We start from the raw sequence: 26,443 nt of genomic DNA, 5'->3' as shown, positions 1-26,443 counted from the left end.
CACTATTGTTGCATGTTTAATCACTACTGTGTTGACTAGATACAGCAACTGGGTCTCTGGAGTTGTTGGTTTGACGTCTCTTTTGACTGTTAAAAGTGAAGTTCTATAGTATTGCTTCCTTTCTAGTAAATTGAGCATTGGAATCCTCATTATTGTTTTGGTTTATACTTAAAACGAAATTCTCAAGTACAGGCTTTGTTGAAAATGAAATAGGATTCTCAAAAAAGGAAAAGATGATCTGTCAGGGGAATATAGTTTGGTTCTGGGAATCAGATAAGCTTGTTTTGACAATTATTTTACTGATTCCTTTTAAGAAGTATAAGTTGGACCATGGTTTTCACCAGAAGAAATGTATTGTAATGTGATTTTTTTGACGTTAAAGACATGCGCTGAAGGCTGCTGTAGCATTCCTGATGCCTCTCTGTACCCCAGGACAGCCAGCAAATGTTGCTTTAGCATGTACTTTTCCCACAATGAAATATTAGTGTTTCTGAGGAGCAGCTCCTTCCGTAGAGACACAGAGCTTTCTTGTAGGCCCCTGCTTTCTCCTTCCCCTTCTGAGCATCTGCCTCTTTCATGTAACTTCTATTATTCCAGCAGATCTGGGAGGCTCATGCCTGCAGGTACCAGTGGGTGTGTGTTTGCTGAATGATGAGCAGAGGTGAGAGGGCACGGTGAAGTTTAAGGAAGGCATTTCTGCAGGGCTGGTGAAAGGAGAGCAGTGCCAGCGAGTAGGATCCCAGTGTCTGCACCTGACCTAAAGTATCTGTGCTCATGACACAGCACACATTCAGTTCACATTCAAGGCAGTGCATTGCTAAAATAATTTTTTTTTACTTCAGTGTGCTGTTTTAATTTAATTAAAGAGTTACAGCATTTATGGTGTACTGTACTCATTTATGGCATATGTACTGTTTGGCATTTATGGCCCTGTACTCACTTTTTAGTGAAGCCTGATAGCAGTGAAGTCACTAAGTTGCTTGTTTTTGATTTTCCTTTTACATAAATTTTGTGTGTGTGTTACATAAGTAGCCGTTTAGACAATCACAGAGGTGAAAAGAGCAAAGATTAGATGATGTTCTATTTTGTAGCTAGTTAATGTGCTATTTTATTCGGTCTTCTTTTACAAACCTATTCCTTATTATTTTAATTTTTACATTTAATTTTTAATTTAACTTAATTTTAACTTTTAATTTAACTTCTAATATTTATTTCTTTTGGGTTGTTGGTGGGAGGAATCAAAATGTTTTATAGTTTTTTAGGGTCAGCCTTGTGCTTTTTTATATTTATCAGCTGTCTGTACTGTAGTTTATCTGGGTTTTTTTCAGTTACAGGCTGACATTTTTCTGATATTCTAAAAGCATGCAATTGTCCTCCAGTCGTCTGCTATTCAAATTTCCACATAGATTTAATTTGACGTGTTGTTATTTGATATTTCTCAGTTTGGTCTCATGAGAGACATGTTTTACTCTACAGTAAACACTTGCCACAGAAAAGGCTGCAAGAGATTTTAGAATGATCAATTGTACAAATCACCAACAATCCAAATAATTTATGTAAATTGTCTACGTCTACTATGGTAATTTTTTTTTTCACTTATCAAAGGCCTAATGCTTACACAGTTTCATAGTTTAAAATAGATCCTTTTTCAAATAGCTGGAATAAAAAACTGACACTTAATCTGTTTGAATGAAGGTGGTATCCCAGTATTTGTGAAGCAGAACTGGGGAAGTGGATCTTATGTCCTATCCCATAGACCCCAAGGTGTGTGATTTTTTACCTATTTTGACACAAAGTCATATGAGTAACAAACTATGGCTCTACCTTGCAATTATCTGTAATCTGAAGGAGAGATTTAATTACAGAATAATTATGATTCTGCTTTATTAACTTTGGGCAATTACATTAGGTGGGAGTAGCATTTCCTTGAAGTTGACTGCTCTGCAGTGAAATAAATTCACCCTGAAAATTGCATTTTACATTGAAGGATGAGATGAGAGGATACAAAAGAGATTCAGTATACTTTCTTTCAGAGTCTTGAAATGAATGAATCTCTAATACAGTACTCCAAAAATGTGTCTTTTACCACTATGATACTATTTTTTTCAATAAACACAATGAATAAATATTTCTTAATTAAAATAAATAATATTTTTAACAGCAATATGGGACCAAAATTCCGTATTTGCTTGACAGGGAGTTAAATTTCATAAACCATGATAGCAAAGGAGACATAAACGGAGGAAAAAAAAATTAAGTTGAAGATTTATGGAATCTATGTAATCTTGTATATTACAATAGACTGTCAGTGGGGCTTGGCTCTGCTGGGGAAGGGTTGGGGCTTGCTGAGACCCTGACTGCTGGTGTCAGTCTCAGTCCTGGGTTATTGAGTGGGAATTGTCCCAGACTCCCAGAAGTAGCCAAGTGTGTGGGTTGAGACTGAAGTAGCAGCTCCCCACCAGAACCTGATACGTGAACACTTGCCCTCTTTTGGATCTTTTGGTAATGTCTTTTGATAATGGCTACAGAGTGAGATAGTGGGATAGTGTTTGGACAAGTGTGACTAGGAATATAACCTACTTGTGAAATGCCTAGCAGGAGAAGTGTATAAACTCACCTTGGTGAAAGCTGAGCTTCCACAAAAAGACTGGTGAGTGATGTTGAGTTTAGAAGCTCAGTTTTGGGCTTACATGCCTGACTGATATTTTTTAAATTAATGGTTCATTGCAGAATGGCCACATCTGGTCTTACAGATTCAGTTCAGAGATGTTCCTCAGACACAGTTTTTAAACTGCAGAAGCTTGGATTTTTTTTTTTTGTAATATAATAACACTGTATTTTCTTTTCATTTTTCCCCATCTAGTTTTGTATCAAGGCCTTGAGAATAAAATACACATGGCACAGATCATAACATTTTTTCAGACGCTGTTAGTTCTGCTACTTCATGATTATATCTCAGCTGAAGATGGTGAAACAAGAGCAAGTAGGTCTTAATTTTTACATTTCAGATAAGTGCAGCTTCAAAGCATGCCTCATATTTTTAGTATCCATTTTGGTGCTCACATGTACCCTTCTGCTGATGGTGATTTTATTCCATTATATTTTTCCTGGTGACAATCTGAAAACATATAAAAATCAGCTTAAACATCTTATTTCTTCATTAGAAATGGAATGTCTTGTCTTTGTGTCTTGAAAATGCCCAAGGGGGTAGATGGAACTGTAAAGCTCCAGTTTTGATTTAAAATTTGCTTGCAAAGAAGGTGAAATTTTGTTTTGACCAGAAGTGTCTGTAAGCAAATTTCAGGGTAAGGCAAAGGTCTTATTCCTGTGGTGGAGCTACAGACTTTTAGAAAACAAAAGGACAGTAAGCCAGTCCCATGACCTCATGTGCTGTGAGATCAAAATAATCCCTCCTGCTTTTGGCCATATCCTTGGCATCTCATGTGTGAGGTATCAAATCTTCTTTCACCGTCAATGGAAGGTGATTCTCTCCTTCAGAAAGTTATTCCCTTCATCTGAAAATGGGCATGTAGCATGGTTAGGACTTTTCTGTGGATATGTTTGTGTCTGTCCATGGCCTTTAGTTGGCAATTTAGTTTAAAAACTCAGTTTATGACTACAGCTAGGAGAGCTGAATCCGTGCCTAAGTCATCACGCAGTTACACTGTAGTTATTAAATACTTAGATGATTCTATATTCTGGAGGTTGAGCTCATTCACTGAATACTTTTCTTCTGTAAAAATCAGAATATGCTGGCAGCAACATTCAATTGAGACTCAGGATTTTATAATACTAGTTCTGTAAATGCCATGTAGCAGTGTCCGAAGTCAATTAAAATGTATTTGTAAAAGGATTCTGGAGTATTCAGGCCTTCCTCCGCAGTGTGCTTGGTTTGCTAATGAAAAGCAGTTTTTATGTTAATCGTTTCTGCAGATGAGATATGAAAAGACCCAATATATATTCCTCTTTGTTTATTGAATAGAATGCAATTGCCAGCTAAGGGACTGAATTCCAGAAATTTTCGTATTTGTTCCTGGTGCTAATGTAGAAACCAGAAAATGGTGTGGCTTTCAGATACCAAGTTGGATCTGTGTAGCTTACACAAACGTCACTTGCCCTGATGAACTCCACTGATTTTTTTCAGCTGTAATATATTTGTCAGTATAGATCCTAATATAAACACTATTTGATAGGAAAAGCATTTACTGTGGAGGAAGAACATGAAAGTGTATATTAAAATATTTGTGTGTTTGTTTTTTTTTTAAGGTTGCAGAACTGCTCCAGCAGATTTAGTTTTTATCTTGGATGGTTCTTACAGTGTTGGCCCAGAAAACTTTGAAATAATCAAAAGTTGGCTTGTCAATATTACAAGAAACTTTGACATAGGGCCAAAGTTTATTCAAGTTGGAGTTGTCCAGTACAGTGATTACCCTGTACTTGAAATTCCCCTCGGAACTCATGAATCCACTGAGAACCTGATCAGGGAGATGGAGTCCATACACTATCTGGGAGGAAACACAAGAACAGGAAGAGCTATTCAGTTTTCCTTTGACCATCTTTTTGCAAAGTCTTCACGATTTTTAACAAAAATAGCAGTTGTTCTCACTGATGGAAAGTCCCAAGATGAAGTCAAAGATGTAGCAGCAGAAGCAAGGAAAAACAAAATCACTTTGTTTGCGATTGGTGTTGGCTCTGAAATTGAGGAGGATGAACTTAAAGCTATTGCCAATAAACCTTCATCAACTTATGTATTTTATGTTGAAGACTATATTGCAATATCAAGAATTAAAGAAGTTATAAAACAGAAACTCTGTGAAGGTAAGGGATTATAAAATATTTAAAGTGTTCAAAATGTAGTTCTGTACACATATTTTTCAATTTCATGAGCAGAATACATGATAAATGTAACCTAAGGGACCTGATACTCTATACTTTGATTTTCTTTCTTTTTGATCCTCTTTGTGGAAATTCCTTCCAAAATACTATTTTCTCTGTCAAACAAAGAGGTGTATTTGGGAAAGGTGCGGTGTTCTAACACAGTATGGGTTTAATTTTAATATGTGTTCTCTTGCCCTAAGACCAAATTTTTTCATTGATAAAGTTTAAAAGCACTAAAATATTTCAGCAATTCTCATAGTGGTGAGAATGTAGAGTTTGCATTATTGATTTCCTAGTTGCAACTGATGCTCATGTACAATCCAGCATTTCTTCTAGAGAGGTGAGAGAACAGCCTGCCATTACAACAGAAATTCTTCTGAATACATGAAGAATTCTGAATATGTATTGAAAAACTCAGCAGAAAGGCTCCTGGCAAAAGTCATGAAATCATAGAGTGGTTTGGATTGTAGGGGACCTTAACCACCTAGTTCCAACCCCCGTGCCATGGACACCTTTCACTAGATCAGTTTGCTCAGAGCCCCATCCAACCTGGCCTTGAACACTTCCAGGGGTGGGGTATCCATAGCTTCTCTGGGCAACCTGTTGCAGTGCACCACTGCCCTGATGGTAAAGACATTCTTCCTAATATCTAATCCAATCCTATCCTCCTTCAGTTTGAAGCCATTCTGTTTTTTCCTGTCACTACACACCCCTGTGAAAAGTCCCTCTCCAGCTCTGTTGTAAGGCTCCTTTAGATACTGGAAGGCTGCCCTAAGGTCTCCCCACACCCTTCTTTTTTTTTCCAGGCTGAACAACCCAAACTTTCTCAGCCTTTTCCCACAGGAGAGAGGCCCCAGCCTTCTAATTAGCTTTGTGGCTTCCTCTGGACTTGTTCCAGCAAGTCCACATCGTTCTTATGATGGCCCCAGAGCTGGGCACAGCACTCATGAGAGTGGAGTATCTGTAGTTGTAGCAAGCTGCTATAATGTTTCTTAGACGAATTTTACAGAAGAGTTAGCCAAGACCAACATTGTAAAGTGACTCTTTGACTTTAGAATGCTAACAGCATTACTACATTGAGTTTTCTGAAATTTTGCAAAACAATGGCTTTCTTTTATGTATAACAAAAGTTAAAAAATTGCTTCTAAAATGTATCACTCAGACTCTAGTATGTCAGTAGGTTTTGTACATGTTTTATTATTAAGAATTGATGCAAGTCCTATTTCAGTAGTACCATATTTCTGTACTTTAGTAAGAGTGAAAAGTAGATTTTGTTTGTTCTCACTTTGAATATCAACTTTGTTGAAAATATACGGTGATACTTTTGTTGAGGATATTAGTGTTTATTTCTTGCTGCATTAAATGAAAATCATAGTAATTCCTTGTGACTGATGTGGTAAGGTGGTCAGTCCAAAAATTAAATCAGCTAAGTGGAGCTAAATTCTTTAACAGAACTTCATGCAGGGAGAAATTCCCCTAAATAAACACTAAATGAACACAATATTTTCTTTGACTAAAGTTTTATAAGTGCCATTATATTTCATCAAGATGGATTTTCAGCTTTCAGCATCAGGTTAACTAGTATCCTTTAAATTTCATCTGTGGTCTTTCATATAGTTTACAGCAGTAATCTGGGAATGTTGACTATATCTACAAAGTGTACTTACTCTTTCCCTTGAAGCGACCCTTTGCTTCATCTCTCTTATGTTGTGCACTTCCCTTGTTTTAGCATTTAGATGCTTCTCTCGCAGAGCAGTCAAAGCCACTTGGCAGCTTCATTTCTCACCAGAATATCTTTAGCAGGTGAAGTCCAAGACTGATAAACTGGAATTTTTATAGCTAAGTTGTGCATTTATTTATTTATTTATTGACTGATTGATTTACTGGCTCCCATGTTCCTAAGTCATTTTGAAGGAGGGGAAGTTCCATGAGGGCTGAGCAGAAATGGTTTGGCTGTGATCAACCACATGAAATTTCCTAAAAATTTTGAAATTCTCTCTTCAGGGTCTTTGTGTAAATCTCTAAAAAAATTCTTGGTTTTACTCTATGGAGTTTTAAAATCCATTCTGAAGTGAACACAGATAAAAAGCCACAGGGGCAGTATCTCCTTTCTGGACAATGGAGGCTGAGTTTTGGTGGTTCCTGGAGCAAGTACTGCTCTCAGGAACAGGCTTGCAGGTGGTAGACTCTAGTGTGCCTTTTGGGGACTCTGGTGTTTGTTTTGGAGTGCATCAGGGGGAAAAAAGACTTCCTGAACCTGTCAGCCAGAATTGAACCAAATATTTGAGAACTATTTAATATTTATTATTTATTCTGAAAGGCAAATGTTCCTGTACTATCAATATGCTATAGCAAAAAATAATAATAAAAAAAAAAGTTTCAGGAGTGCATTTAGGAAGAAAACCCAAGGCATACCTCAGAATTTATTCTGGAGGATGCAGAGAAAGTTGCTTTGTCAGAGATACTGGGATTTAACATGATAAAGTTTTTTCATCCTTTAGGAAGGAAAATAAGCATCTGAAAACTACATAAAAACACTAAAAGGCAACAAGATTTCAGAAAAGGCTAGAGAGTTGAAGTGACTGGTACTCTGGACTGTAAATACAACCCCATTTACAATGGAAGACAGTTCTTAATTTTGCCACTGATTTCTGCATGCTGTATAATGGCTCAGTTAGTTATCAAAATAGTCCAGCCAGAAGAATATCCTGAAGACCCAGAAAGATTCTACCTGACTGGGAATTTTTCATGAAATTCACCAATGTGCCACTGTAAAGAAAAAATAGTTTCTTAATGTGTAATTTTACATGTGGTTTATTTGTTTTATTGGTATTGGTTTGGAACAGTTATTTTAGCCCTGATCCATAATAATGACCCTCTTCCATAAAGTATTCCTATTTCTGCCTTTAGCTTTTGTTTTTACACCAACTTTGTAACATTCCAACTGATAGGAGATGCTATGTTTGTCAGTGTATGTGTATGCGATTATCTGTAATCTCTGTTAATTGTCATATGTCCATTAGCCAGCTTTTCAACTAATGAGTTTAGAAAATAGTTCCATGATAACAATGCACACTCGAACAAACTTGAAAAAAGCACCATTACTCTTACTTAATAGCAGAAGTATGTTGACTTAAATCTGTGTTTTCACAAGAATGAGAAGGAAAGTTTTGTTGGACTTGGTTTTTTTTTTTTTTTTTTCCTTCTTTTTTTTCTTTTTTATTATTCAGGAGGTAGACATGTGAAGTTCCAAAATGTGGGCAAAATTCTTGCAATTCTTTCTTGTAGAACAGACAGATAATTTTTTTTTAATTTGAAAGTCAAGTGTCATTTTGCTCTGGGGAGGAAGAGAAAACTAAGGGGAGTTTAAATGGCTCCTTGCTCCTGTCCCAAGTACCTGTGACATGTCTCATTAGGATGGATTGTCCTTTCCCATGACAGACAGGTTGTGCAGAAAATTAGTGGAATTTTTTTAGGGCATATTTATCCTGCTTCCCCCACCAGAATGGGGTAGCTTCTGACTGCCCTGGGGTTGGTTAGAAAGGGAAGTCAGGCAGTGTTGCTCATATTATGAAAAGAAAGCAGTCTAGACCTTTGAGCTGATAATTCCCTGGCAGAGAGACAGAAACTTTCCAGCCCATGGCTGGTCCAGATGGAGATCGGAAGACTCTCCACCCTTTCTTTGGAATGTAGTCCTAACCTCTTCCCTGTCTGTGAACTGATGCTTTTCTGAAGAAACAGTGGGAAATGAACAATGATACAAATTATTGTAAACAGTTAGGCATAATTTTAATAAAACAAAAAAAGATTTTCATTGATTTGTTACCCTAATGTTTGTTTTAGTATTAAGTTTCACTGTCCTATCTCTTTTTTTGTTTTCTTGGTTGAGACAACTTAAGATTTTTTTGTGTAAAGATAATTAACCAAGTTAATGGGCAGCTAACTTACACTTCAACAGTGTAAAAATGGCACACAGTGTTTTTCCAGTGAGAATAACTTCAAGAAGATTTCAGTGTAACTGACGAAACAGCTCAGAGTCCATTTTGAGTTAAAAAAATGAAAATAAAACTTTGTCCATTTTCAAACTGATTTTGTAGTTGGGAGGGATGCTGAATTCAAATTGTTAGTGCATTTTGGATATTGACAGCTATAATTTTGTATAATTTTGGAAGTATCCAGTTTTAGAAGTGAAATCCAATATATTTGTTAGCCAGATATTGTAATGCCCATTAACTACAATTAGTGACAATTCAAAATAGTATGTGAATGTAATTGCAGTAAAATATGACATCTTAATATTCTTGCTTCAAGTCCCTGAAGATCCTGCATACCACTTCTCTCATGTTGTACTTAACTGACAGTTCTCAGTTCTCTCTTTATATCTTGAAAGGCAGGTTTTAAAAAAATTCACTTGGGAGTGGGAGGCTACTTTTCTTGGAATTTTCAAGTCATATTTTCGACTGTCCTTGCATTTATTACTTTGCAGAATCTGTTTGTCCGACAAGAATTCCTGTGGCAGCTCGAGATGAGAAAGGATTTGACATTCTTGTAGGATTAGGTGTGAAAAAAAAAGTTAAAAAGAGAATTCAAATATCAACCACTAATGCAAAAGCGTATGAAGTAACCTCACGTGTTGACCTTTCAGAATTAACAAGGTATTGAATTTTATAAATACACTTCTATATTCAATAAGATTTTTTGTTTCTTTAAGTGAAAAGTACTTATTTTATAATATTTATGTATGTTCAAGTACTGTCTTGTTTTTTCTACCCTTCCCCCTTATTTAGGAATGTGTTTCCAGAAGGTCTCCCTCCATCCTATGTGTTTGTTTCCACACAAAGATTTAAAGTCAAAAAGACGTGGGATTTGTGGAGGATCCTGAGTCTAGATAAGAGACCACAGATAGCAGTCACTGTTAACGGAGAAGAGAAAACATTATCATTCACTACAACAAGTTTAATAAATGGCACACAAATTATTACATTTGCTGCGCCTAATGTAAAGGTAAGGAGTATGTCACCATCATGCTGGAATACTTCTTTAAGTACACATTATTCCATTATTCCCCTCTTCGAGCAAACTAGTTTTATTGTTTTCTAGTACAATTGAAAGGTTGTCTTTCACTCTTTCTTCAGTAATTTCCAGTAAAGTACTCCACTCTTTTAAGAAAGATTGTCCTAGCTGCAGATGAGACAGAAGAATGGAGATTGAGTGACCCTGTTCTTCCATTTGTAGCAGGAATATGTGCAGCCCAGAAAATGCCCTTCCTGCCACAGGGAGTATTATTTAAGTGAACAGAGAGGGCTAATTCAGCAGACAAAGACTGGGAAAGATTTGCTGCTGGAGCGCTTCATGGCCAAGTGGGTTCAACTTTTCTGGGAAGCGGAGGCCTGCACTCAAATCCCTACTCCAAAACAGGCTGAAGGAATTTTAAATATAAATCTGCACTGAAGAAAGGACTCTTATCCAAGGAATAAGTCTTAACTACTAAGCTTTTTCTAGGGAGAGGTATTTTATTCTTCTCTTACTGGATGGAGAATTTTTGCTATTTCTTTCCAAATTTCCTCTACCTTTTAATAATTACTAGTAGGCGTTTTTTGTTTTTTTTTTTTTGTTTTGTTTTGTTTTTTTTTTAAGAAGCTGTGTTAGACTTGATTTACTGGAAACTGTTAGAAAATTCAGTTTCAAGTCAATAATCAATTTGTATTTATTTGTTTCTTGGAGCTGCACAGACAAATCAGTCTTATTGATGACATAGAAGGTATCCCTGAACTTCACCAGGAAAACACAACTTTTCTGTTTACTTTTGGTTATTTTGTTTGCTTGTCTGTTTGTTTGTTTTTGTTTCTCCATGCTTGCCTTGCTATTATGGAGAACAATAATTTCATGGCTTTTTTAGACCCGTGTGTCTCTGAACACAGTATGAATGTCAATAAACTTCTATGATAATTTATCACTTTTCAATTTATCACAAGTACCAGGTTTTTTTAACCATGATCGATGATCTGAAGTGTTTGGGACATTAAACCACTGCTGATAAAGAGGCTTCGGGCTGCATATTTTTAACAAAGAGAGGTTTGAGCATGTTTAAGGTCATAGGCTAAAAAAAATCTATTTGAGTTGTAAAATAATTCTGAAATAAGCATTAATTATTACCAATTGTCACATTTTCAATTACACTATTATTTGGCAATACTTTATTTGCCTATATAGTTTAGAATTACTTGTATGCAAAACCTGCAGCCTTGATCATCTCAACCATTAACAACAGTTTGATTGCTGAAGTGCAGTTTTATCATTATTTAAATTGAAGGCATTTTGTTTTAAACAAGGTTGTTTTCTTCATTTTCCTTAGACATTATTTGATGAAGGCTGGCATCAAATTCGTCTCTTAGTAACAGAAGACTTTGTAACTTTATATATAGATGGCCAAGAAATTGAAACAAAGCCATTACATCCTGTTTTAGGTATTTACATCAGTGGCCTAACACAAATAGGAAAGTATTCTGGAAAGGAGGAAACGGTACAGGTAGGCATATGCTAAAATTACAATAATTCAGTAATTCTGTTGTAGGTTAACATTGTATTGGTGGCTTTTGTTTGCTTGAGCTTACTCTTCTAACTTAGAGTAGACTGAAACTTAATATACAAAGTTGTAATACTTAAGAGAGAATAAAAATGGTCAGGAAGACTTAGCACAAGTGATGTATCCTGTGACATGGACACTTAACTGGTCTCACTTTCTCCAAGGACAAAATTGATGCAATATGGTTGCCTGAATTTGGGAAACCGTGTGTCAAACTAGGGAATTTCCTCTGCTTTACATTTGCATATTATGTCCTTCCATCAGTGTACGTATGGGTGATGCTGATAAAAGAGGGAAAATTTTGGTCAAGTTTCTTTCTCCTTGCTTTGTGGTCATGATAGTTGAATACTAGAAAAACTGACAGTTGTTTAATTTTGTTTTGGAATGTCAAAGCAGAATGGCAAAAACTTTTGTTCACCTGATGCCAGTATTTTTATTCAATGCTTTTTAAAGATTAATTTTGTGTACTAAACACTGAACATTAAGGATGCCTTCAGATACTTCACTAGAATTTACTAATCCTATGTCTAATATGAGCAGGTTTGTGTAGAAGAATCTTCCCAGGTCTGTTAAGGTAAAAAGAGAGAGGTTGGGCTTGGCTGTGCTACTAACTTGTTTCCTCAATGATATTAGCAGCCAGTGTAGTTGTGCTGCATGTGTTTGGATTAATTCCCAGGGAATATGGATGGTGATTTCTGTAATTAAAAAAAATAATTCTTGGATTGATTATTTTTATTTAAATATTTCTGTTACAGTGTGTTTAATTGGTTGCACATATTAATCATTTTGAGTACCCTAAAAATACTTCTGTATATTTAAATTTTAACTGTAGTGAATGCACAGACCTCTAAAGAGTCTTTTATGTTTTGAATTACAGTTTGATATACAAAAACTGCGAATCTACTGTGACCCCGAGCAAAATAATCGAGAAACAGTCTGTGAGATCCCAGGATTTGTAAGTATGATAGAGGAACTTTAGAAGATTACTTGACATTTTTTTACAAATCACTGTTTAAAGCTGACTTAAAGAAATTCTAAAATAAATTATACTACATTGATTCAGCTGGTGCAAAGACATGCTCGTTACCTTTGCAATATCATGACATGGACCTTGTCTGTTTTCAGCCTTATTTTCTCACGAAGTTTTTAACAAGTTGTTTTGGTTTAGGTATTTAATGGTGTAAATTTGATATATATGAGTATAGAAGAATCTCAGAATCCTCTCTTAATATTTCAGATTTTAAGCATTATAGAATAATAAAACTAGGTTTTTTCAGTGTAAAATTCTTTAAATATGAGTTTTAAACTTTTCTAATATACTCCTTGTTGTTTGTTAGGTCATTTAATCTGTGGAATTTTGGTACATATCTAGCAAACCTGTATTTCCAAATCAGTCTTCTCTCATTGGAAATACCTGTGCTGAGGTCTGTCATAAATGTCCCATTATCTGAAATATTGCTACAATATCAAAAAGTATGCTAAGTACAAGGCAAAAAAACCCAAGACTTTATGATTCTATTACACAATTAGCAAGTTTGTGGCACCCTTTGGCCCTCTCTTGGTCCTCTTATGGTTAATTATGCAATGAAATGTAAAACATACACGAACAGATCAGGAAACCAATCATGACTGACAGATTGGGACTTAAGCATTCAATTCCTATCTCAAAGCATAAGCAAGAGATTGAAACATACAGATTCTGAATACTCTCCTTTGTTTGGTGGCTAAAAAAAACTAAGCTAAGGATTATCAGCTGCCAGTGTCTTACTGTGTAGACCCACATTCCACGTGTTGTGATTTGATTTAGTATCATTTGGCTGGTTTGACAATAGAACCATTGAATCTCCAGCCTCCAGATTTTCTTTTTTGTCAGACTGGCACATACTGCCAGCTGGTCTGTTTTTCTTCTTTTTCTTTGGGGACAGTGTGTCTATTACATCCTTATCAGGGCTTTTTCAACTTTCAATCAAGCAGCAAGTAGGTGAATGGATTATTACCTGTTCTGAACTCTGTGTGTCAAGATCTAACAAGTGTAGAAACACTTTTGTAAAATTAGCTTTGAATCTTGGTGAAAATAAAGTATACAGCTGTTTAACTGCACCATATATCCTTTTGCTGTTTACAAATTAAAAGTAGGATATAAAAAGTAATCAAATGAAAACATTTTGCATAAAGAAAAAAAAAAAAGTCTTTCATATCATATGTTCTCTGCAATTTATCAAGGAGTTGAAGCCAAAAGATTGCTTTTTGCCATTTTAGTTTCCCTGTTTTTGTAAATTAAATTTGGACTTTGCCCATGAGATTCTGGACTCCTTTAGAAAATAAAAATGTTGGATGATCTTCAAGGAGGAATATGTGGCTTGTGGTTTGCATTCTGTCAGAGTGTGGTTGTGTGACAGTTCCTGAAATAAGCAGAGGCTTTATGTACTAATTGCAGCCCAAATTAATCCCCTTTCCCAGAGATACCTAGCTGCATAGTAATTTTAAGCTTCTTCTATAATCCATGGAAAATGAAAAATTTCTCAAGGGATTGATTAAGCTGAAAATTGAATACAGAGGAAGCTCTCTGTGTCCACAGAGTGCGTATGAAATCTGCAGTGACAATGTGCATTAGAATACTCCTGTGGATGGTGCAGCTAATGGTGTCTACTAAGCTATTAAGACAATTTCATGGTTGCTCTGCTGAAGTATTTGGGGTTGGATTGCTCTGTGGTGTTGCAGATACTGGAACAAAATCAATTGATAGCAGAGTCTAATGCAGCCACAGGAAAGCAAGAAAAAGCCAGCCTTGCCTCTGTGCTGCTCTGTTTTCCCAGACGCTGGATTCAGCCAGAGAGCAGAGATTTCAGAAATATTTTGGTACATCCTCTGACGTGAATGAACACACAGAGGATATTTTTGATGAGAAGTTACTTCTGGTAAAGGTTCGACCCAAATCTAAACATCTAGTGTGTAAATACTGACATGGTTTAATATTAATTCTGTCTTTTAAAAAGTCTTTTAAAAATTGCTACTGATAACTCCCAGTAACAGACTCTTAAACACAGTTAACTAAATTAATTTTATATGCCTTGGTAGCAGGTGCACAGAAGTCTCGGAAAGTCTAAAAATTTGAATTATAATTTGTTGACAGTTACAGCTCAAAAGTTATGATTGGTTTTGATAGTGTTTCCAAATGAATGGATTTTCTTTTTAGAAATACTATTTTACTCTTAAACTGTGTTTCTTTTTGTTTCAGAATGGAGAGGTAGGCTCAGTCCTAAACTACTCAAACTCAGTTTAAGGTAGTAATTGACTTTTTATAAGCTTCTTAATATTCTAGGTAATATACACTTTATTTTCAAAAGGGGACAGAGATTTGCTAAGCTTAAGGGTCCTGGACTTCCCATTGCTTGAACTCTAATCAGTAGACAAATGAAAAATATTTTTTTCTGAAGAAAACACATGTTCATTAGACTGAATGGTCTGATGTTTTCACCCAGTTCAGTTCGTTTGCTGCTGTTTGCAGGGGGATGGGGGATATACGGTCAGGTAGCTGTTACCTGCATTGTGATAATGGGAACTCCCTGAACAGGAGCTTATCTGAAGACTTAATATGATGGCTTCCCTAACCTTACCTGTAACTCCCGACTTGTACCATTGCAAAGGAAACACGAGTTTGTGTTTTGATCAATCATTTGACCCTGAGAAAGAATTCCATTCATGGGACATCTTAAAAGATGTCATTATTCTAGAAAATATGAGTAAAATGCTATGGAAAGTTTTGGATAATAAATACTTTTTTTTTTTTTTTTAAGCTTGGATTCTTGAATTTTTGCCTTTCCATAGGTCTAAGAACTTGCTGGGTTAGGGTTGATGGGTGAAAAAGAATTTACTGACTCTAACTTCAACGTACAGATTTAGTACAGATATACCTATAACAGATTTGACTTAGTAGCTCTCCCCTTGCCTGCCTGAGTAAAGCACTGAGCTTTCATGTGTGGCTTAATGGTGAGAAGTAAATAGCACAAAAAAAGAAAGAAATTCTAGATGGTTATGTGATCTTTCCAAGGTTTAGTGTTTAGTGCTGCAGAGAGCATGGTTTGGAGGAGATCACCTAATGCCCTTTGTAGGATGGGCTCACTTGGGACCAGGACTAGTCACCTCTAGGAGTCAGCGGTAGCAGCTGTGCCCTGCCCTCCCCTCAAATAGCTTCATAGTTGGAACATGTGCCTAGGAGGTAGGACGCTTGGGGTTCGCTTTCTTTTCGGGCTCTCTACACATGATAGCATGCCAATGGTTGGGATCATTATGCTATACATATTATGTATTTCAGATTTTACACATTTTTAAATTAAATAATTATATTTGAGAATTGATCACACTTTAAATGATGAATATAGATTAGGTATGAGAAGTGTCTTTCATGATGCAAGACTTTAAATTATCAAACTATAAAAATATTTGAGAAAAGACAAAGTTAGAGGTGTCAGCCCAATATCAGTACTTGCTTTTTATTTTTATTGTGGATAAAATGCATGAAAAGTAGTTGGAGGGCAATATTCAGGTTAGCAGAAGTTCCATCTGAACAAGGGAGTGAATGCCAAGACCTAAGTGAAAGGCAACCTAAGGAAAGTCAGCCTCACTTAGTGTTCCAGTATGTTTGTTGGCTGCCTTTGGCATGTGTGCTGATGGCTGTTTTCACTCTTGGTAGTGCATGAACGGTCCCAGTGATGTAGGCTCAACACCTGCCCCCTGCATATGCCCTCCAGGAAAGCAAGGACCTCCAGGCCCCAAAGTAAGTGTCTGTTCTGTCTTGTTGAGTGTATGTGACCTGTGTTCCCCTGCTACTCTTCACAAACGATGTTGCACTGTTCATTGTTTGAGGATGAAATGATTTTCTAACAAAAGTCTTTTTATAGAGAGGGGGGTTTCTTCCTTCTTTGTAAAAGAATGAACTAGATGCTTACTGAGACAGTTGTACACAAGCTGTGCTGATGACCTCATTTCTGTGTTGATGAAAAACTAAAATGAGAACTAGACTTGAGTTGCAGAAGTCTTACATGGCAAACTCAAATCCTGAGTATTTGGCTTTAGTACCTTTCTTAACAACTGTGCTAAGCAGGGTTTATAGAATTATTTATAAGTGCAGAGAAGAAAACCCCAAATCACTTGTCTTTCATTAAGCAAATGAAGAAAAACCTTCTCTTCTGTCATCATAAAGGAGGTTACAGTATGCTGTTGCTACCTCAGATCAAAGGGCTTCTTGATACAGTGGAAAAGATTTCTGATCAGGAAATTGAAATCTGCAACACAGACATCATTGTTGTTGTTTCATGTAATAGAATTTCTGTGGTCTTTTACCTCTTTCAATTCTCTTTTTACCATATTAGAGAAAAAAAGAGGGAGAGAGAATTAAGTGTTTATATTTTAAAAGAATTGAAAACCACTTCCTGTAAAGTATGAAGGAATATGAAATTTTAGAGCTCGGATACCTATACCTATTGCTTATGTGCAATTTTTCAACTACAGTGTACTGTATTATTTGTTTGGGGATAATTGAATAATACACAAGATGGTGACAAGATGGTGCCTAACACAAAAGGCTGCAGAAAGTGAAAAGGAAGTCAATTTATGGTTGAATAGGTTATGTCAGTTATAGAATTTATTAACTTTTGAATATTAGACTCTAGAACCATGTGAATTTAAGCTTATTTTTTGTGTTGGTGATATTAATGGAGTACAATAAATTGAATTAAATCAAAGCTATTTCAAAATATAAGTAACTGATATTTTAAGCTTTTCAAGTTAAAAGCACAAAATTTCATAGTTAAATGGTATATTTGAAAGCAATTTTTTTTTCTCAAATCCCATATCTGGAATTCCTAATTTGGACAACAATAATTCTGGGTAACTAATTACTAATTTAGCAAATGATAGCTGTTATGCTTTTCAAAAAAGACATAATTCTGTGTTCTCTGCCACTTAGTTCAGGATCACATTTCTGTGGCTTGTATGTGAAACAGTATTTTTTCACAGTCACATTGAAAGCTAGTTTCCTGGGTTTCTTTTCAATGTCCTCCCTATTTAAAACATTTCTGCAATTGTCACTGACCCACAGGTCTATTGGTGGTTCAGGCTGAAGAAATAAGTACCTGCTTAACACCCTTGCAGAAGTAAAATGGTTTACAGATCAAGTCTTACTGGATTTTGCTGAGTTCAAATGAAAGCTGTTAGTAAAGTAAACAGAGAAGGTCAATGCTATAGGAGGATATATTGAGTAGGATGTTAAGTTCCTGCTTTCTCACCATAAACATGAAGCCTTGGCAACCAACTTTTCTTTTACTTTAATCTGATTGTAACAGTGGTTACCAAAATAATTGCGAAGGACTTTTAAGAAGAAATCTAAAAAATATCTTTTTTGACAGCAATTGGTGTGTGGAGCGGAATTAATTATTTTGCAGGTTTTAATCCTGGCTCTTAGATTTTTAATGCTTTTATCTTAAGAATTAGGCTCAGCTAAAGCAAGGGAGAGATTTCTTCAGGAAAGAACTACCTCATTAATGAAGTTTTATTAGGGATTGTTTCATCTATTTGATAAAAAGTGTTTCTGCTCATTACAATGCTAAACGACTAGAAAGCTTTTAATTTGATGGGTCAAACTTGTGCTGTAACCAAGTGTGGGCTCACTTGTCCAAATACTCCACAAGAAGTTGGGGAGAAGTTGAGGAGAATTTGCCCTCCACAAAATCACTTTTTCACTCTAGGAATTGCTCCTCAATAATAGATCTCTGGACTTGTAGAGACTGTGTTGTGGAATGTGTTAGGTTTAAGGTTGCTTTATGCTAATTTTTAAATACTCTTACAATTTTAAAATGCTTATATATTTTGCATGTTCACATGTTGTTTCTCCATAGGGTGACCCTGGGCAGCCTGGGAATCATGGTTATCCTGGTCTGCCTGGTCCAGATGGTAAGCCTGTGAGTACTAAAAACTTAGTCATATATTGTAAATGTAAAACTAGCAGGAGAAAAAACATGGAACACTGATACTAGATTTTTGAAATTTAGACGATTTTGTCTCATTTCTTTGAAACTCTGAATGTCAGTTAAGCACCGTCTGCGTGTAACTGTTGTATGAATACGTCAATCACATTATTTTTGTTTCAAGTTGAAATACTGTAAATATTAGAATTGGGTACTGTTGTAAAGCAGAGAACAGGCTCTGAGTGTTTCTGTCTTTGCATTACTTTGCAGCAGTTATATTACCACCAGTCTTTGCTCCTAAAGAATTTGTTCACTAGAAAGCACTTCGGGTCACCTAAAAGGCTATCTATTTTTTTGGGGGCTTGCTCCTTGGTTCATAGAATTTCTTTCTAGGCTGCCTCAAATAGTTCCATCAAAATATGTAGATACATGTGTAAAAATTTAAAAATACAGATTTTTTTTTTAGCTCCAAAGTGGTTTATTTAACTCTGGTGAATCTATTTGCAAGCAGAGTTAGTTTAACAGGAAGGAAGAAAACAGATGCCAAAACCAAAAAATTTAAAAGTTTCTAAAAATTGAAAATTTCCCTGCTTTAAAGTCTGGGACCTGTTATGTTGAAACCTGAGCATGGTGACCCTGGTGGTGCTGATGAGCAGTGCATATATGATTTATTCATCAGTCTCACAAGCAAATATCCTCATTTTCCCTGTGATATAAAATGTTTTTATACTTTTGGTCTTAAACTTTTGATAGCTATTAAATTCAGGGTTGTTTTTGAACCAGTTAGAGAAGACAATCTGAATTGAAACTATCAGTCCTTTAAGACACTGCATTTTGATTTTAAACAATCCTGAAAATACAGGTTTTAAAGTATTCTAAGATGGAGAAGTGTATTTAATCAGAATAACTTTCAATTGATAACTGATGGTGCTTAAGCTTATGAAGAGCAGTTTTGATCTCCTATAAAAAGACAAGTTTTACAAACTCTCTGAACAGAGACTTGCATGGAGAGGGTGTCCATCACAGTCTGACCATGCTGATTCCTGGAAATAGATTTGCAGTATTGATAAGCCTAACAGAGCTGCCTTTAATCCACCTAAATCTGATATTTTGTAAATTAAAGAGATATCATGTAAGCTTTAATGGATATTGGAAGGAAAGTGTCAATTTCAATTCTTTCTTTTAACAAATATATTAAAACTTCATTTCTGAAGCATCCAGTCAGCTACAACAGTATTGTTTTAGAAACAATTTGTTGTTTCTTACTCTTTCATACTTGAATGTTGTTTCAAACTCTTTCATACTTGAATGTTGTTTCAAACTCTTTCATTCTTTAATGAACAGGTTTCCATTTCAGGGATATTTATGTTCCCATAGACACTGGAATTTGTAACAGCACCAATAATGAAGGAGAAATAAATTGATGCTGTAGACCTCCTGTAACTTTGTAATCTGACAGTTAGTGGCTTATTTTTTCTGCGAGTGAGTCATAACGTGCATAGGTGGGCATTCTCTGAACATAAAAAAGATTACCAGAGTATCTCAGAATGAGAATCAAAAAGCTCCACTACAGGAAAAATTGTATCACTTTCCTGAAGAACTTACATTATTTGAAGAGCTTGCAGCTGTATCCTGTAGCTTTATTAACTGAAACGTGTTTCTGAAATATCAGCTGTAGTTTTTGCACTTGTTCTTTGTAAGGACATAATTGCAAACCAATTAGATCATCTGCACCTTTGGCCAGCACATTATTTTTCCTTACAGTAGGTTTTTGGGTGCATTTCAGGCAACTTTTTAGCTGTGAATGGTGAGAAACCCTTTAGATCCACTGAGCAGGAAAACAGACCCCTCTCTTTTTCTTTCTGCCTTACTTTTGTATTTACTAATAAGACTAGCACATTTTCTGTGCTGTCAGTGATTTTTTTTGGGGGGGGGAGGGGGGGGAGGAACTTTGGTCATCTGAATCTTTTAGTTTTATGACCTGGGGAGCTCTGAGAAACAAGCTTTTAATTCAGACAGCACCATAGGCTTACAGGTAGTTGTGTAGTCGGTCTTGTTTAATCAGATGGCTTTTGCATGAAAAGCTTTTCCTGCAAAGTCAATCTTTTCTGTTCCCAAACACATTTTTATGTTCTTCTCTAAAGTCTTTCCAGTTTGCCTCTCTGTTATTAATTTTCTTGGAACACTGTAACTGGTCAACAAAATGTTTCTTCCTCTGAGAAATGTTTTAGGCATGCATTTAGATTACTATATGAAACTGATTTTAAAGTAAAACATCTAATAAAATTTATTTTGTTGTTTGTGGGCTGGCTAGATTGTTCTAATACTTAATTTTAGTCCAGAAAAATTCAAAACAATTCCTATTAATATATTTAATCTTACCAGAACATAATTGTGTATCTGGTATTACCCAGTAAAATTTTTTACTCTAGTATTTGGGGAAGAGAACATAAACATGACTTATTTTTAATCGTTTCTTAAATGTTTTTATTTGCTTTGTTTTGGGTATCTTTGTTTTTTCCCTTTAACTGCCACCTCTGTTTATAGTCTGATACATACTTAAAAGGTCAATTAAAGGAACTGTGAAAAAGCCAGAAAGTGAAAAGCATACATAATGAAAATACATTTTTTTCAATTAAAAATATAACTTAGAACCTGAAATTCTTAAACTGTCTAGTCAAGAGAAAAGCACTGGTAAACAAGTGTAAGGATAAAAAAAGTATTTGAATCTCAAATGGAACTCATTTTCATGAACATTATTAATCAGAAAGAAGCAGTTGGAGTGATTACTGGCTCTGGAAGCACTCAGCAGTCTAACTGTGTGGTCACAAAGCCTTTTTTTATTTCAAAGGTTGCTTTGTATGTACTGGGGAAAAACCCAATTTAAAGGAAAAAATAAATTATCAGAATATATGCAGTGATCACTTGTGGTTAATAGAGGTGGTAGTTTATCAGTCTGCTAACAGAAATTTAAAAAGCCCACCTATTTGTCAATTTTGAACTATGAACCATGCAGCTGGAAAATCTGGCCAATTTTTGAATATTCCATCTAGTTTCACTCATGAAAGTTTGGAACAATTTGCCTTGTCTCTACAGTATGTACAAGAAAATAAAATAAGAAATGAGAAAAAATAAGTGGTTTACAAAAAAATCTGGCGAGACTGACTTTACTGATACAAGCAGATACAGAGTTCATAAGGTGTCAAAAGCCTCAAGTAGTAAGTAATTTCTGAAAAGAAGATTATAGAACACTATTACAGCTGTAGTAACTAGATTTTAATATTTGGTGACCAACTGAGCGCCAAATATTTTATGATGCTCTTACTATAATACCAATGTTGAGCTATTTCAACAGTACTTTTGGAATAAAAATGGTTAATAGTTTCACAAATACATGAAAGTCCCTGTACTACTGGATGGCTTGCCTCGGATTTAAGTTGTTATAAACTCTGCAGCTACTTTTCTCAGAAAACTTTCATAGACAAGAGTTGATAATTCTGCTGTGAAATGCTGCTCTCAATTCCAGGAAAATACATATTCCTCAGTAATACTGTGGCCTTGTTATTGTTAGAGGAAATTTTTCTGCTCTGTTCTGATACAGTCACATAGTGCCTTCCCTGAGACCTACAAGTGTGGAATCAGAGTGATGTATGATGCTGACTTGTGCTGCAGAGGCAGCTGTAGATTTCAGACAAAAGACCACATCACTACCTGCAGCAGTTGCCAGAGGCAGAGGATATGATAAGGATGAACATCTAAACCATTGACAGGAGCAGTTAACAGAGCAGGAAGTTAGACTCCCTTGGTACATCATCCTGTCTCCCAATAGCCTGAAGCTTGGGAACTTTTAAAACTGGATTTACAACCTTTTATTTAATGATCTTCATGGATCTTTTTTCCTCTATGCTATTTGAGAACATTATGTTTAGGTAAAATATATTGCTAAGGACTCTGAATTTTGAAGGTCTTGGCTGATGATGGAGATGCAAATGGAAGAAAGTGTAATGAAATGCAAAAATAATAAACATGGATACATGTCTGCATAGTTATAACAATTTCTGTTCTTTAAGATGAAATGCATTTTATGAAAAGAGTTTGAAGGCTTGTCTTGTAATGCTTTAGATAGTTGTGCTTTAAAGGTTTTCTGCAAGAAACTACCACAGAGGTCTGCAGACCTTTCAGGGTGTTTTCCTAATGCCAAGTTAAATTTTTATTTTGCAGTTGAATTCCATTATGCTTAGTTACATCACCCTAAATAGTTCTTTTTACTTAGTGTTTACAGTCCTTGAATATCTTTAGAACATTACTGTTGATTCCTGGTTCCTTCCTAGCCAAATTGAGCTTGCTTACTTCTTTCTCCCTTTGTCTTTCCCAAGCAATCCTGTGTTCATGCTTTGTTATTGTTGTTCATTGGCTCCGAAAGCTCTTCATTATGGAGGTGTGCAGTGCAGTTCTCATTGCCTTGTTCATACATCCTCTATTTTTATTTTATCCTTATCAGATGGGATATGTCTACGAATGCTGTCTGATTTTGTCCTTTAGGCATACAAATGCATTGAAGATATACTTCTGAGGTTTCCTCTGCTATTGCACCCAGAGGTCCTTGGAATTAATACTCCTCATATGTCCTTCTTGCTCAATTTTTTACCTTTCAGGCAAACTAAGTTTCTTTTTACAGTAAGGATGATGACAATATTGCTAATTTTTTCTTGGTATTATGTAAGTTTTTTGACCTAAGAAGAGTGTTCAGTCTTTTTCCTTAGAATTTTTTGCAAATTATTTCCATTTTCTTTAAATTCCAGAGTTTCATTTTACCTGTGATTTTTTCAAATACCCAGCAATCTGGGCCAAAACTAATGTCAATTTCCTGTTGTTAATCACTTATCTTTTATGGATTTTCAGGTGCTAGAAAATGATCAGTACTGTTCTCACAACAGTAAACTGAGAGATAAATTTTCTGTAATCCTGATTTCAGATGAACTGATGTAAAATAAAAAATGAGAATATAAAGTGCTGCAGAGTAGTGCTTACTGACAACATTGATAGATGGGATTCACTTTAAGACACATACATTTAGTATTTAAATGGGTACAGAGACACAGGGTGTCTAAATTCTCATAATGGTCAACAGGTATTTAACTAATATATGATGAAAGGTATTGGGTTTTTATGCTCTAAGTTATTTTGTCTTGCCCACACTGCAAGACAATTAATACCTCCCAAATATTTTGTGCCACTGTCTTCTAAGACTGGGTGGTTGTCTTAGGAGTCTCAAATTGCAGGAGCTGCCTATATTTACGCAACTGGATTCTAAACTGAGTATCAAATTCAGAGTTAACTATAATTCTTCTCACACTATTTGTGCGTCTCCTGAAAAGTTCATGAGAGAAGACCAAGCTCAGATAGTGAATATTTTTGGTGGTAAATCTAGTGTGTTCACCCTATTTGAAACAGAACCTTCAGTCCTGAACATGTCAGTTGAAAAGGGAATTTTCACTTCTGTCCCTTTTACATAAAATTGCAGCTATTGCACTGCTACTCTTGCAGATGTGTATGTATATCACGCAGGTACTGCTAGAGGGTTTTGTGATTAGGGAAAGAGGATTTGAGCTGACTTCAGTGCAAAAGATTTGTAGGCATTAGCATGTAGATTGATGATCCATACTGCAAAAGGAGTAGTGGTACAAATATATACTAATTTTTTATGAAATACGGGTTTTTTATTTTATAGAAGGTGTTTTTTAACTTGTCCAAACGATTCCTATGTTATTTGTACCAGATAGTAATTCTAATTTTTATGACGTTGTGTGAATTTCCTTTTGAATCTTCTGTCTTGCAGCTTTCCATTAAAAGAACACATTGACAATGTGTTTGATTTGTATTGAAATCACAGTACAATATTTAGCCCTGAGCTAAATATGCAGTTTTGTATGCTGAAAACTCTTCTGCTGTCCTCCATTCATCTTGTGATTTTGAAATTCAATTCAGCCAGGAAATTGTCCTCTTCTGCTTCTTCCCCTACTCAGTTAGAGGGAGAAGGCAAATTACACTGCAGAGGTCTAAATTATGAAATAAAGTTTTATTTGTATAGAATTATAGTCTGCACAAAGTCATAGCAAGTTGGTTTTATTTTGAGAAATAAAAAATGGATAATCTTTTAGAGGCATTTTTTGATTTGATGAATTTTTTCAGCTACCCAGGAGGCCTTTAAGCAGTCTGGGGATACTATACCATTCGCAGTTAAAGCTGATTTTGCTAGAACTGCCTTGAGCACTAAAAGTAAAATGCTTCATAAAGGATCCATGTATGATAGAGACCTAGAATTCTGTTTACTTCTATATTAAATGCTACCAGCTGCCTCATCGGGCAACTGCTCAAATGTCTTTTGGGAAGAGGGCACAGCAAGGACTCTCTTGTATCTAACCCAGCAAATAGTTTTAGCTCTGTTTATTATTCCTAGGAAGCTCTTGCTGATTTAAAGAAGAAATCAGACAAACCCATTGCCTTCCTTGTTCTGAAAAGGTTCTATTTGCTCCTTTTTATCAATGTGGAAATTACCTTGAAACCCATTTGGAAATAGTGTTATTACTTCTCTCAGTTCAAATCAGGATCAAATTCTGGGTATTTGAAATTGGATAGCCCATTTAATGGGATTTGGCATATTTAGTTTTGTTTGCCTGTTGAAATGTTTGAACCAAATAGCCTCAAAGTATTGTAGAACAATTCCTCTTCTTGTTTTTATATATTTTCTTGAAAAAAATCCTCTTGGAAGCTCATTTTTCCACTGCAAGGACATGTTTTTAAATGAGCTATGTAAAATTCTTATTCTTCAGTAACTTGCCTCTCTTAAAGGATTCTTTAAAGTTTGCATAAAAAGTGGCTATATTTACTGTACTAATTGAATCAAATCTGCCAAAATATAGATATATATTTTGGTTTCTGTAAAGGTTGTCTTGTTCTGCCAATGCTGAATTCTGGTAAAGCATTCTTGAAATTCTCTTTTTAACTCATGAAATATTTAGTATTTCTTTTTTTACTCCCAGTCATTAATTTTTTTTTTTTGTATAGACTGTTATATACCTTCAAGTTCATAACTAAGTGCTTACTATCAAGAATGGAATTTTTATTATGTAGAGATATTATAAAACTAGCTGCATAATGTATTAGAACATACCTTGTTTGTTAAAACTTATTTCTTTAACTGGATAGAAGCCTTTAAAAGTCTTGGCATGTTTCAGCTATTTTTCTTTAGAGAGAGAGAGAGAAAAAATGTGTCTACATATGTGGATTAATTTCTTTTTTTTTTTTTCCCAGTGGAAAATAAAACAATATGTTTGTTATGCTTTTGTGTAACGATTCTAAAATGACTGGTTTTAGGTGAAGTCTGGAGGCCGAGAACTTCAGCTACAGATATGAAAGCTTTTGAAAGCTGGAATCTAAATCCCAAATGTATGACTGTGATAGCAGTTGCTAAAGTCTGTGACCTAAGATTATAGGGTTGTGACAAAAGTTCTCTAGTAAACAGGAGAATTTTTTTAATAGGTGTTTGGAAATTTGCATATATTTCTTTAGATAAGTCACAAGTCTTGGTTCTTTTCCTTAGGGATACCAGGGATCAGCAGGAACTCCAGGTATCCCAGGAACTCCAGGGATTCAAGTAAGTTTCTATTTCATTTGTAGAATTTGAATATCTGAGACAAATCCTGCCAAGTGTCTCTCAATAACTCATTTGTCATTGAGAGTTGATGGGAAGGAAGAGGGCTCAAGAGTGTCATGAAATCAGGGGCCATCCTTGGGTGAATTGCTTTGAAATTCACATGGCTTTGGGGTTTGTACATAGGCTGATGATTAGACTGCAAATCTAAGCAGTGCTAGCTCAGCTGCAGCTTAGACATTTTTATCCTGATCCAGAAGCCAAACAGCAGTTTCCTCAATTTTTCTGTGGATCACTAGCAGTGACCTGAAGTCTTGTCACAGTGATGGATTGCCCCCGATTCACATGTCCAAAAGAAGT

General features: G+C 35.4%; 1 protein-coding gene across 1 annotated transcript in view; it reads left to right on the top strand.

Moving 5' to 3' along the window:
• Positions 1–2,817: 2,817 nt before the first annotated feature.
• The window catches only part of COL21A1 (collagen type XXI alpha 1 chain), a 67,081-nt gene continuing 43,455 nt past the window's right edge, over positions 2,818–26,443 (top strand). The window contains exons 1-10 of the mRNA XM_066314957.1: positions 2,818–2,983; positions 4,267–4,818; positions 9,365–9,533; positions 9,666–9,882; positions 11,234–11,407; positions 12,342–12,419; positions 14,703–14,711; positions 16,158–16,241; positions 18,361–18,423; positions 26,033–26,086. Of these exons, the coding sequence (XP_066171054.1) occupies positions 2,896–2,983; positions 4,267–4,818; positions 9,365–9,533; positions 9,666–9,882; positions 11,234–11,407; positions 12,342–12,419; positions 14,703–14,711; positions 16,158–16,241; positions 18,361–18,423; positions 26,033–26,086 (1,488 nt within the window). The 5' untranslated portion in view covers positions 2,818–2,895. The remainder of the gene's footprint in view (positions 2,984–4,266; positions 4,819–9,364; positions 9,534–9,665; positions 9,883–11,233; positions 11,408–12,341; positions 12,420–14,702; positions 14,712–16,157; positions 16,242–18,360; positions 18,424–26,032; positions 26,087–26,443) is intronic.

Source organism: Sylvia atricapilla, chromosome 3 (genome assembly GCF_009819655.1).
Source record: "Sylvia atricapilla isolate bSylAtr1 chromosome 3, bSylAtr1.pri, whole genome shotgun sequence".
Taxonomy (NCBI): Eukaryota; Metazoa; Chordata; class Aves; order Passeriformes; family Sylviidae; genus Sylvia; species Sylvia atricapilla.
This window is presented reverse-complemented; position numbering and strand designations above follow the sequence as displayed.